This window comes from Macaca thibetana, chromosome 7 (genome assembly GCF_024542745.1).
Source record: "Macaca thibetana thibetana isolate TM-01 chromosome 7, ASM2454274v1, whole genome shotgun sequence".
In the NCBI taxonomy this organism is placed as follows: domain Eukaryota; kingdom Metazoa; phylum Chordata; class Mammalia; order Primates; family Cercopithecidae; genus Macaca; species Macaca thibetana.
The window spans coordinates 86059811-86072011 of NC_065584.1; the positions used below are offsets into that span (position 1 = coordinate 86059811).

Genomic DNA, 12201 nt, shown 5'->3' on the forward strand with positions numbered 1-12201 from the left:
GCCATGACTTATGACATGTTTCCCAATATAGCATGGTTATCCATTCATAAGATGAGCAATTTTTTAAAAGGTCAAGTTTTTTATCGTTATCATCATCATCATTATTCAGTGTTCAGTTTGGGAAGGGTCTCAAAAATGTTTGGATTTTTTTTCATCTAGAAGAATCCATGTTTTAATGCTTAAATGTAATGTGTTTAACCCCATAAATGTATCACGCTGTTCCAGGCTAGTCACAAAAACTAAGCAAAATTAATGTATTTTTTAAAAGCAAATCCTCCCTCCTTTCTCTGAGGAATTCTCCAGAGCATTTGTTTGTTTTGAAAAATGCCCTTTCCAGTAACGCCCCCCATTCTGTCAGGAGCCGTGATCAGCCTTTAAGAGACAGCACAGCCATGAGCTCTGATTGTAAGAGTGAGCAGAGTTTGGGTGCAGGAAGCAGCAGCCAGGGCACCACTGTGTGTCTAGAGCACAGAGGTAGGTAGCTGAGTCTGCAGGCTGGGAGGCTGTGATATGAAACAAACTCTGTTTAAGAGTGGTATCAAAGGTGACCTTCAGTCTTTCTTTCCATTTTTCTTTCTCATTTTCACGTATGAGTAGCAAGAAAACAGGGCCTCTTCCTGGATCTTGTCGGTACCACTGTAAGTATGATGGAGAATAGTTTGTGTAGTTGCAGGTCAGGGTGGCCGTTTTGCCCTCCTGAATGTTCAGGGCCTCGGAATTCTGTTCTATCTTTTGGCTCTTCACCCCTAGGCAGAAACACAACACCAAAAGTAGGAGGGTTAGTCACTATACTGACACTCTTGAGTCTATTTTCTTCCCACAATCCCAGATATAACCAAAGATGAGAAAGAATGGATCCTAGCCCTTCCCCTTCATTCTGTGCACTGCAGCCCTGGATCTCTCTGTCCCCATCATCAGGAAATTTCCAACTCACAATCCACTTGAAGCCACAAAATCAGCAAAACACCTCCCAGGAATGGCTCCATTCGTCTCCCCAAATGTGGCCTGAAATGTAGACCCAGCCTTCTCAGCCAAAAAGCCATTCTGTTCAGTTTGGTAGGTTTTACTGGGGTTCTTCTATCCCTAAAAGGAAGTTCTGGCCTTCCTATCCAGCCAATCAATGACAAGCCTGTTCAGCCCCTTACACATACTGGCCTAATCTAGCTACACAGTGAACTTCATTTCAAATCTGAGAAAGGCTTTGAGGGGATAGGAAATACTGCCCTCTTGTGTTCAGAAGGTTATCATAATGGAACGTTAATGGAACGTGCTCCAGGTCAGGGCTTCTAAAACTTAATACGTATGCAAATTACCTGGCGATTTTGTTAAGATGTGGATTCTGTTTCATTAGGTCTGAGGTGGGGCTGGATATTCCATACTTTTAACAAATTTACTGGTAATGCTGATACAGCTGGTTCTCAGACCACACTTGTAAGTAACAAGTCCAGAAGAATGCTGATTGAGTCTCACTGCATAACATGGAATTGGCAATATTAATTCTGGATACAGGTCAAATGATCAAGTTTTCCAAGTTCTCCATTTCATTGCCCAAGTGAACTACTCTGTCATTCCTGCCACAGTTGCAGATGTCATGTGCTCTAGACAATGTAAAACACAGGAAATGTATGGCTGAAATCTAGGAAACTTTCCCAGATCTAGGGAGTGGGCCTTCCCACAGGTAAAAGAAAGTATTGCTTTGACTTCAAAAGGCCTTTTTTCTTTATCTTGTTGGACTATAATAAGTAGACATTCAGTTTAAATTCAGAGAGAACTCAAACAACTGAAGGGTTTTTTTCCCCCTAGAATGCCCTCTGAAGGAGTGTTTAAAATTATTTTTAAAATACAACAGCCCTCTGACTATCTATATCAGAAATTCTTTCTTTTCTGCTTTTTAATGCCAGATGGATGTATTGTAGTCACTTCCTCAAATACATTTATGCGATTCCTTGGAGAGATCAATGACAGCTGAACAGATGGATGAACGGATAGAAGAAAGAGAGAGTGAGCTAGAGTGTAGCAGGAAATCAAGTTGGAAGGAGAAGTCAGGACTAGAAAACAAAAGATTTAGAGTGCCAGGATTCATTTGTAGGTTATTTATTAGCAAACAAGGAACTTTTGAGGCTTTTGAGGAGGTAATATTATGAAAATGGAAGTCCATATACTGGACATTCTAGTCTATTAACATTCTGTTAATTAGGCTGCTTATCCACAAGAATAATTTGGAGAAGTATGTTGATAGACATTGTGAAAGATAGTTAAGAGTTTGTGTTCCAGCCTCAAAGAAATCTGGCTTTGAAACTCTTCCATTTAATCTCTGAGTGAGCTTGAGCAAGCTACTTAATGTCTCTAAGTATGAATTTCCTTATCTGTAAAGTGGGGATATCACTAGAATGCATTGGCTAATGTATATAAAATGCTTTATATAATGCATCAGACACAGCAAGAACTGGATAAATGTGAACTATTAATATAAGAAAAGGAATCCAATAGTGGCTGCAAAACCAGTCAGGAGGTTATTGCTGCTTTCTCACAGTGAAGTATAAGTGACTGAACCTGGGTCCTTGAACTTCAAAGCTAAGAGGAATTTTTAAAAATTTACAGAAAATGGTGGGTTGGAAAGACTTTTAATCAACTAAGGCATATTTTGGAAAATTTATAAAAATAGAATGAAAAGAGAAAATCACTGCTTAGCTTACCAAGCAAAGATATGCATTTTCAATATCTCAGTGGGTTTTTTCCCCAACGTTTGCACTGTTCAGATTTTTGCTAAGTGGCAATGATACCTTGATTCTTTCTAATTATTACTATTCAATGATCATTATAGATTATATTCATAAACACCACTTATTTGCTGCATAATATTCCATGAGGGTCATTAAGCCTTTCCCTTAAAGATGAGACATTTTGGTTTTCTATTTTGGGGTAGTATACATAACTTTCCAAATACTTTTGTAAATAATTATTATATGCATTTAGAGTTTTCCTAAAAACAGATTCTCTACAGAAAATTATTACAATGAAGAAAATGAATATTTTTTAGATTATTGTCATGTTTTTAAATTACTTTCTAAAATGGCTTACAAGTTAACTCTCCCACCAGAGAGGTATGTTTCACTGCATTTTTTCCAAATTATCTCTTTTCAATTTGCTATTGCTATAATTTCCTAAAAGTTTTTTTTCCAAGCACTGCATACAAATAGAAGTATTTCTCTCTCTTTTTTTAAATTTCTGGTCTTTTTTTTTTATTACACTTTAAGTTCTAGGGTACATGTGCACAACATGCAGGTTTGTTACATAGGTATATTTGTGCCATGTTGGTTTGCTGTACCCATCAACTTGTCATTTACATTAGGTATTGAATCTCTGAATAGACCAATAAGAGGTTCTGAAATTGAGGCAATAATTGATAGCCTACCAACCAAAAAAGGAAAGAAAAGTAAACACTGCATGTTCTCACTCATAGGTGGGAGCTGAACAACAAGAACACATGGACACAGGGCGGGGAACATCACACACTGGGGCCTTTTGGGGGCTGGGGCTCTAGGGGAGGGATAGCATTAGGAGAAATACCAACCAAAAAAAGTCCAGGACCAGATGTATTCACAGCCAAATTCCACCAGAGGTACAAAAAGGGATGGTACCATGTCTTCCAAAACTATCTCAATCAACAGAAAAAGAGGGACTCCTCCCTACCTATTTTATGAGTCTAGCATCTTCCTGATACAAAATCCTGGTAGAGACACAACAAAAAAGAGAATTTCAGGCCAATATCCCTGAGGAAAATTGCCTCCTTTTAGGTCTCTAAGAACTTGTTTTATGAATCTGGGTGCTCCTGTATTGGGTGCATATATATTTAAGATAGTTAGCTCTTCTTGTTGCATTGATCCCTTTACCATCATGTAGTGGCCTTCTTTACCTCTTTTGATCTTTATTGGCTTAAAGTCTGTTATATCAGAGACTAGGATTGTAACCCTTTTTTTTTTTTTTTTTTTTTTTTTTTTTTTTGCTTTCCATTTGCTTGGTAAATATTCCTCCATCCCTTTATTTTGAGTCTATGTGCATCTTTGCACGTGAGATGGGTCTTCTGAATACAGTGCACCAATGGGTCTTGACTCTTTATCCAATTTGCCAGTCTGTGTCTGTTAATTGAGGAATTTAGCCCATTTACATTTAAGGCTAATATTGATATGTTTGAATTTGATCCTGTCATTATGATGTTAGCTGGTTATTTTGCCCATTAATTGATGGAGTTTCTTCATAGTGTCGATGGTCTTTACCATTTGGCATGTTTTTGCAGTGGCTAGTATCAGTTGTTCCTTTCCATGTTTATTGCTTCCTTCAGGAACTCTTGTAAGGCAGGCCTGATGGTAACAAAATCTCTCAGAATTTGCTTTTCTGTAAAGGATTTTATTTCTCCTTCATTTATAAAGATTAGTTTGGCTGGATATGAGATTCTGGGTTGAAAATTCTTTTCTTTAAGAATGTTGAATATTGGACCCCACTCTTTTCTGGCTTGTAGGGTTTCTGCAGAAAGGTCTGCAGTTAGTCTGATGGGCTTCCCTTTGTGGGTAACCCGACCTTTCTCTCTGGCTGCCCTTAATATTTTTTCCGTCATTTCAACCTTGGTGAATCTCACGATTATGTGTCTTGGGGTTGCTCTTCTCGAGGAGGATCTTTGTGGTGTTCTCAGTATTTCCTTAATTTGAATGTTGGCCTGTCTTGCTGGGTTGTGGAAGTTCTCCTAGATAATATCCTGAAGAGTTTTCCAACTTGGTTCCAGTCTTCCTGTCACTTTCAGGTACTCCAATCAAACGTAGATTTGGTCTTTTCACATAGTCCCATATTTCTTGGAGGCTTTGTTTGTTCCTTTTCATTCTTTTTTCTCTAATTTTGTCTTCTCACTTTATTTCATTAGGTTGATCTTTAATCTCTGATATCCTTTCTTCTGCTTGATTGATTTGGCTGTTGATACTTGTGTATGCTTCACAAAGTTCTCGTTCTGTGTTTTTCAGCTCCATCGGGTCATTTTGTTCTTCTCTAAACTGGTTATTCTATTTAGCAATTCACCTAACCTGTTTTCCAGGTTCTTAGCTTCCTTGCATTGGGTTATAACGTATCCCTTTAGCTCAGAGGAGTTTGTTATTACCCACCTTCTGAAGCCTACTTCTGTCAATTCGTAAAACTCATTCTCTGTTGAGTTTTGTTGCCTTACTGGCAAGGAGTTGTGATCCTTTCGAGGAGAAGAGGTGTTCTGGTTTTTTTAATTTCAGACAGTTTGTGCTGGTTTCTCTCCATCTTCATGGATTTATTTACCTTTGGTCTTTGATATTGATGACCTTCACATGGGGGTCTCTGAGTGGACGTCATTTTTGTTGATGTTGATGCTATTCCCTTCTGTTCATTAGTTTTCCTTCTGACAGTCAGGCTTCTCTGCTCCAGGTCTGCTGGAGTTTGCTGGAGGTCCATGCCAGACCCTGTTTGTCTGGGTATCACCAGCAGAGGCTGCAGAACAGCAAAGATTGCTGCCTGTTCCTTCCTCTGGAAGCTTCGTCCCAGAGGAGCACCCATCATATGCCAGCCAGAGCTGTATGAGGTGTCTGTTGGCCCCTACTGGGAGGTGTCTCCCAGTCAGGAGACACGGGGTTCAGGGACCCACTTGAGGAGACAGTCTGACCCTTAGCAGAGTTCGAACACTGTGCTGGGAGATCAACTGCTCTCTTCAGAGCTATCAGGCAGGGACATTTAAGTCTGCTGACGCTGCCCACACATCCACCCCTTCCCCATGTGCTCTGTCCCAGGGAGATGGGGGTTTTATCTGTAAGACCCTGACTGGGGCTGCTGCTTTTTTTTCAGAGATGCTCTGCCCAGAGAGGAGGAATCTAGAGAGGCAGTCTGGCCACAGCAGCCTTGCTGGGCTGTGGAGGGCTCTGCCCAGTTTAAACTTCCCAGCGGCTTTGTTTACACTGTGAGGCTAAAACAGCCTATTCAAGCCTCAGCAATGGCAGATGCCCCTCTCCCCACCAAGCTCAAGTGTCCCAGATTGACCTCAGACTGCTGTGCTTGCAGCAAGAATTTCAAGCCAGTGAATCTTAGCTTGTTGGGCTCTGTGGGGGTGGGACCTGCTAAGCCAGACCTCTTGGCTCCCTGGTTTCAGCCCCCTTTCCAGGGGAGTGAATGGTTCTGCCTTGCTGGCATTTCAGGCACCACTGGGGTATGAAAAAAAAATCTGCAGCTAGCTCAGTATCTGCCCAAACAGCCACCCAGTTTTGTGCTTGAAACCCAGGCTCTGGTGGCATAGGCACCGGAGGGAAGCTCCTGGTCTGTGGGTTGTGAAGACCGTGGGAAAAGCACAGTATCTGGGCTTGAGTGCACCGTTCCTCACGGCACAGTCCCTCACGTCTGTCTTGGCTAGGGAAGGGAATTCCCCGACCCCTTCCACTTCCCAGGTGAGGCAACGCCCTGAGCTGCTTTGACTCACCCTCTGTGAACTGTACCCACTATCTGATCAGTCCCAGTGAGATGAACTGGGTACCCCAGTTGGAAATGCAGAAATCACCCGCCTTCTGTGTCAATCTTGCTAAGGGCTCCAGACCAGAGCTGTTCCTATTTGGCCATCTTGCCAAGTCTATATCAAAAAACTTATTTTTAAAAAGACAGATATTGGCCAGGTGAAGTGGCTCACACCTGTAATCAGAACACTTTGGGAAGCTGAAGCAGGTGAATCACTTGAGTTCAGGAGTTCAAGACCAGCCTGGCCAACATGGTGAAACCCTGTCTCTACCAAAAATACAAAATTAGCAAGGCATGGTGGCAGGCACCTGCAATCCCAGCTACTCAGGAGACTGAGGCAGGAGAATCGCTTGAACCGAGGAGGCAGAGGTTGCAGTGAGCCAAGATGACACCACTACACTGCAGCCTGGGAAACAGAGCAAATCTCCATCTCAAAATAAATCAGTAAACAAATAAAACAAAAAGACATATTCTAGTTTTGGACGTGTTCAATTTAGTGTGCATCACGATACCAGAAAAAGTGAAACACAAAGCCAGAAATAAGAGAAAGTTACATTCTGTTTGTTTTTAGCTAGCTATATCCATATTGAGGATGAACTCTGCTAATATGTCAGTACCCATTCGGTATTAAATAATGATGAGTACATGCCAGGATCATGCTAGGTGCTTCACATGCATTATTTCAAACATATTGATGGATCTGTGTACTCAATGCATTTTACCTAGCCCCTTTCCTTAAATGTCCATTGGTAAAACATTAAAAACAGTGAAATACACACAAGTGCTGGATACAAGGAGTGGCACAAGTCATAGCCCTAAAAACTGAGCAACTTTTTAAAGATATTATAAAGAAGATAGACTTGCAGGATAGTCTAATCAACCCGTATGTTACTGCCTACATGATAAAAGCTCACCTGAGAAGCTCTAGGGGCAAATGAGCAACTGGACTAACACTTATAAAGCAGTGACAGGGCTCCTGGGGAGTAGAAAGAGATCAAAGAGTAAAATAATAAAGGGTAATCTGATCATGAATTACACGAGGAAGAATGGGCTTCCACTTTGATGATGATGAGGAGGAGGATGATAATGATGATAACGAGTACAAAGTGAAAAACTAAATACCAACTGTCTCTATAAGGCATTTCAGAAAGTAAACATCTGTTTTTAAACAAAATTTTTAACCTTAAAAACAAACTATGGCTTGTTTGCATGCCATTAGAAGAATAACAAATAGCATCATTGTCATTTTTAAGGAACCAAACCATCGATCTTAGGTCACCAAACTATTCTCCCTGTTAGAATGGTACAGTCATACAAAGAGATGGTAATATAAAAGCAACTGAGGCACAGAAGAGGATAACTATGGAACGCTCCAGCAAGTTCTCCAACTGGGGTCTCAATATGTGCGATGTACCTTTCTTACTAGCAAAAGACATCCTGGCTTCTGGCTTGGCAAAAAATTCCAAATCAACCCTGACCTCCTTATCTGCTCCTGGAAGGTTTAATAAATCCCAATATCATCAGTGCTGAAAGAAACCTTAACATACAATGTTAGAAAAGTATGACTTTCCCTTTAAAATGCTGTGAAAAATGGAAAAAATATGGGACGAATGAAAACATTCAGCACCTCAAGGAGGAAGAAAGAACAAGAGGAAAAGAGCACAAGCGATTGAAGAAATAAATTATTTCTAGAACAGAAGAAAAAATAAATTTCTAGAAAATTTAAGACTTCCTACATGTAAGAAACTATTTAAAGGGTAACACCTGAGTTCAGAAAAACATTGTCTTTCACCACAAATATATGGGACGATTATAGGAGAAATAAAATGCTGACTTATAAAATCACTCATAAATCGTTAAAAATTCATTTTTATAAGATTGGGGACATGTGAAACATTCAGGTTAGAATATAATATTAAATTAAAATGCAAGTCTGTGTGATCCTAATTATTTTTTCCTTGCTGCCTCTTTGATCAGGTCTTTATTCAAAAGAAGCTGTTCAGAATGATTTGACCTTTGTGGAATAATCAAATTTCAGAGTTTATGCAGCAGGTTTCTTTTCCTCTGTAGTAGGTTTCTCTTCTGCCGGCTTCATTTCAGCTGCTGGTTTCTTGGTAGCTGTTGCCTTTTTTCCCACCAGAGGCTTCTTCTGCTTCTTAACACCACCAACAACAGCCTTCTTTCCTTTCTTACCTACCACAGGCTTCTAGCCTACGAACCCCTTCTCATTTGATTTGGCTTCCAGTGCAGCTGCTGCTGGATACTGCCTTATTCCCCAGGAGCTTGTGATTCCTGGCCTGGCGAAGAATGGTGTTGTGGCGCATGGTCTTTGCCTATGGGTTTAGCTTCAACGTGATTCTCAGACTTTTCAGTGGGTTCTTTAGGACTCTGCGATGAATCTTCTTGCATGGTGCTCGAAGGGCTCTCTGGATCTCTGGGCTTTTTAAGATTCTGCTAAGGTCTGTGTTGATCATCTTGTGCATGGGAAGATTGTAGTTACTCTTGAGGGAAGCAACTTTATGCCAAGTGCCATACAATTCATCTAACTTCCGGAAAGCACTTTCAGTCCAAATGCAGAAACGTCCCACATGCCCACCAGGAGCAAGTTTCAAAATGTTCGGTTTGCTTATATTAAGCATCGTAATTCCAGGGATGTTTCTGAAGGCCTTGATGATACCATTATCCTCATTATAGATGACGCAGGGGCCCCTGCCCTGGATATGGTGATGGTTTCTCGTTTTGCCCTTGCCGGCTCTCATTTGCTGAGAGGCATAGACTTTTTCGATATCACTCCAGGCTTTAAGTTTCTTAGGAAGCAAAATAGCCTCCTTGGTCTTCTTGTAGCCTTCAACTTTATCTTCGACTACCAAAGGAAGTTCAGGAGCTTCCTCAATACGATGACCCTTAGACATGACCAGTGTTGGTAAGGCTGAGGCGGCCAGGGCAGGAGAGATAGCATACCGTTTTGTGGGTTGTATTCACTCTCCTATGCCAACGGCGCCAGGTTTTGGTTGGTGCAAACATTCGACCTCCATGACACATGTTTCCAAAAGCTCCCTGGCCAGAATGGTGAGTCCCACCACCTCGGACTCTGGGAATTTGAGCCACAGCTCTGCCAGTACCCCAAGACTCAACACTGATTTGATGACCTGCTAATTCACTGACAACATGGGGCTGTCTGTTGTTTTTGCACTAGTAGGTGTGAACAAAGTTCACAATACCTGGTCGAATAGGAGCCTTGAATAAGGCAGACAAAGTGACATTTTTGCCAGATGACTCCCCCTTTTCAGAGTACACGGATATCAGTGGGCGAGCACACACCATGGCAGAGAGAAGAGAGAGCCACTGCTCCGCTCACCCCAGCTGCTGCCACAAGAAGAGCGATCCTAATTTTGTTTTAATGAAGAAGGAATACTAAATGTCAGCTATGAATTATCTGTGTGATAGGCTTATAAGACATTTTGATTTCTATTTTACAATTTCCTATTTTTTCCTATACCATGCAGTTAATATATTTATAATTAGACAAAGTTAACAAATACTAATATTAAAAGATAAGAGACTCCATCAAGGAGAGGATTCTCTGACACCAAGATGTCCTTGGTAAGGGAGAAATCATTCAGATGACTTTATGGCAGCCATAAAGTCAACCCTAAGACCAGGATTTCAACTAAGAAATCATTAACTCCCAAAAAGAGTTTAATCAAAATGTTCTGAAAGTTATTAAGTCATTTTGAAACTGACGTTTTAGGATGTTTTGTAACATTAAAAATACAAAACAGCAAAATCCCTGACTTAAAGATAAAGGAAATAGAGTGTGGCTTTAGCCCCAGGCGCAGGTTTAGGTACAGGATACAGGTGCCTGAGAGGCAATGTGTACTCTCTGCACAGAAGTAGATAGCTGAGTCCTCAGTCTGGGTGTCTGCGATGCACAGAGACAGATGTTTATCCTTCTTATTCAATAGAACAGTGAGTCTTTGGTCTTGTTTCAGGTCCGTATTTGAAAGAATATATGTCAGCAACTGGAGACCTGCTCCAGGTTCTTGCTTATACCAATATAAGTAGGTGGAGGAACTGTCCGTGTAAGTGCAGTTTATAACGGAGATGTCTCCCTCTCGGACACTCAGGAAAAGACTCTGCTCCACATCCTCTCCTCTACTCATACCTGTGCAAAAGGAAAAATCAGACAAGATCATCAGGTCATCATTCTCTAGAGTTTGCTTTTTTATTTTTTTCACTGTAGTAACTTCAGGCATTCTGGAAAAGACCAGATGAGTCTCCTCCTCAGACTTCTAATGAATATTTACTGAACACTCTGTTCCTCAAAAGCTCTCAACTCACAGTCCAGCTGCAGCCACAAAAACAGGAACAAAGATCCAGTAAGTGTCTTCATTGTTCTCCCCACCAGGACCTGCAATCTCCAGCCAAGAGAGCTATATTATCAAGTGTCTCTTCCTTTCCTCCAAAGCACTGTGGTTTCTTAAACGGTCCACAGAGGCATCTGCTTCTGTCCTCAGCCTACTCACAGAAGTCAACCAAAAGGATCCTTTCATACATTCTACATGAGCAGAGAAGCTCTGCCATCTTGTGGTCAGATCCCCAAACGCTAAACCAATTATCCTGTATCTGTGGGAGATTGTGGCACATAAAACAGCAGAAGGCCAAATAAAGTAAATTCCAAGTGTACCTCCAGTCAGAAATTATGTGGATTAGCAGACAGAAAAAGTGCAAACGTAGGTTTCAGAATTCCATTTTATCTTGTCAGCACACTACTGAGTCATTTTAAATATATTGGAAGAAGTTAGAGGTTTTTCATGTTTATTAAAGACAGTCTATTTGAAATTAAGAAAATGCCATGATTCAGTCTGCAAAGCTACTGAGGAGTAAAACCTTTCCTCCTTATCCCTCTACTACTTTTTGAATTGGCCAGAAAATCAATCAGCCAAGTCAACCATCCTGTTTCAGCACTCACAGAGGCAAAACTCTTTGTGAAGGTAACACTTAAGCACAAACATTGGAGTAAGATAGGTTCACTAAATATATCAGAGCAGGCTATTTCAGGCTCTGCTCCTCCAAGCCTGACCTTGCCATTCCCAGGAAATTGACAGTGCCAGAGGTCAAAATATGAGTGTTGTTTTCTTCAAAATGACTAAATTATAAAATAAAAGATAAAAGGAAGGAGAAAGGCTTCCATGAGTTGATAATATCTGTCTAATGAAAGGGAAGAGTTTAGCTTATAGACTGTGATGAAAAATCTGACACGCACTCTGAAATCTATTCCTCTGGAAGAACAGATCATCTGAAATTATGGATATGTGGCTTACTTATTGCAACGTATTGACATAAAAGAGGAAACATCTCAGGAAACATCAGGCTACAGACTGAGATAATGTAAACAAGTGTACATCTTTTCCAAGTGTACTCTTATTCCTATTGTCAGAATGAGTGGCTTGTCCTCAGATGTGATCACCAAATAATGATCTGTAGTAGAATTTCCCTGCCCTTACCTTGGGCACTGCTAACTCAGATTTCAGACCCAAAAACTTTTCCCTCGATTTTATTGTCTATTGCTAAAATCATCGTTTAGATATTCCCCTGTGATAAAGCCCTTCAGTACTTTAAATTCTCTATCTAAGCCCTATATCATCTATTTTAATTTCTTCAGTCTTTCTGATTCATTCCTGTAAGAAT

At 40.7% G+C, this 12201-nt stretch overlaps 1 pseudogene and 2 gene segments (V, D, J or C); all 3 read right to left on the reverse strand.

Moving 5' to 3' along the window:
* Positions 1-332: 332 nt before the first annotated feature.
* On the reverse strand, positions 333-1159 carry LOC126958324 (T cell receptor alpha variable 6-like). The segment is given in 2 exon segments: positions 333-746; positions 935-1159. Coding segments are annotated over 2 exon segments (501 nt in total).
* Positions 1160-8422: 7263 nt separating this feature from the next.
* On the reverse strand, positions 8423-9998 carry LOC126958280 (60S ribosomal protein L4-like; annotated as a pseudogene).
* A 240-nt stretch (positions 9999-10238) lies between these two features.
* Positions 10239-11287, reverse strand: LOC126959203 (T cell receptor alpha variable 5-like). The segment is given in 2 exon segments: positions 10239-10675; positions 10852-11287. Coding segments are annotated over 2 exon segments (489 nt in total).
* Between the last annotated feature and the right edge of the window lie 914 nt (positions 11288-12201).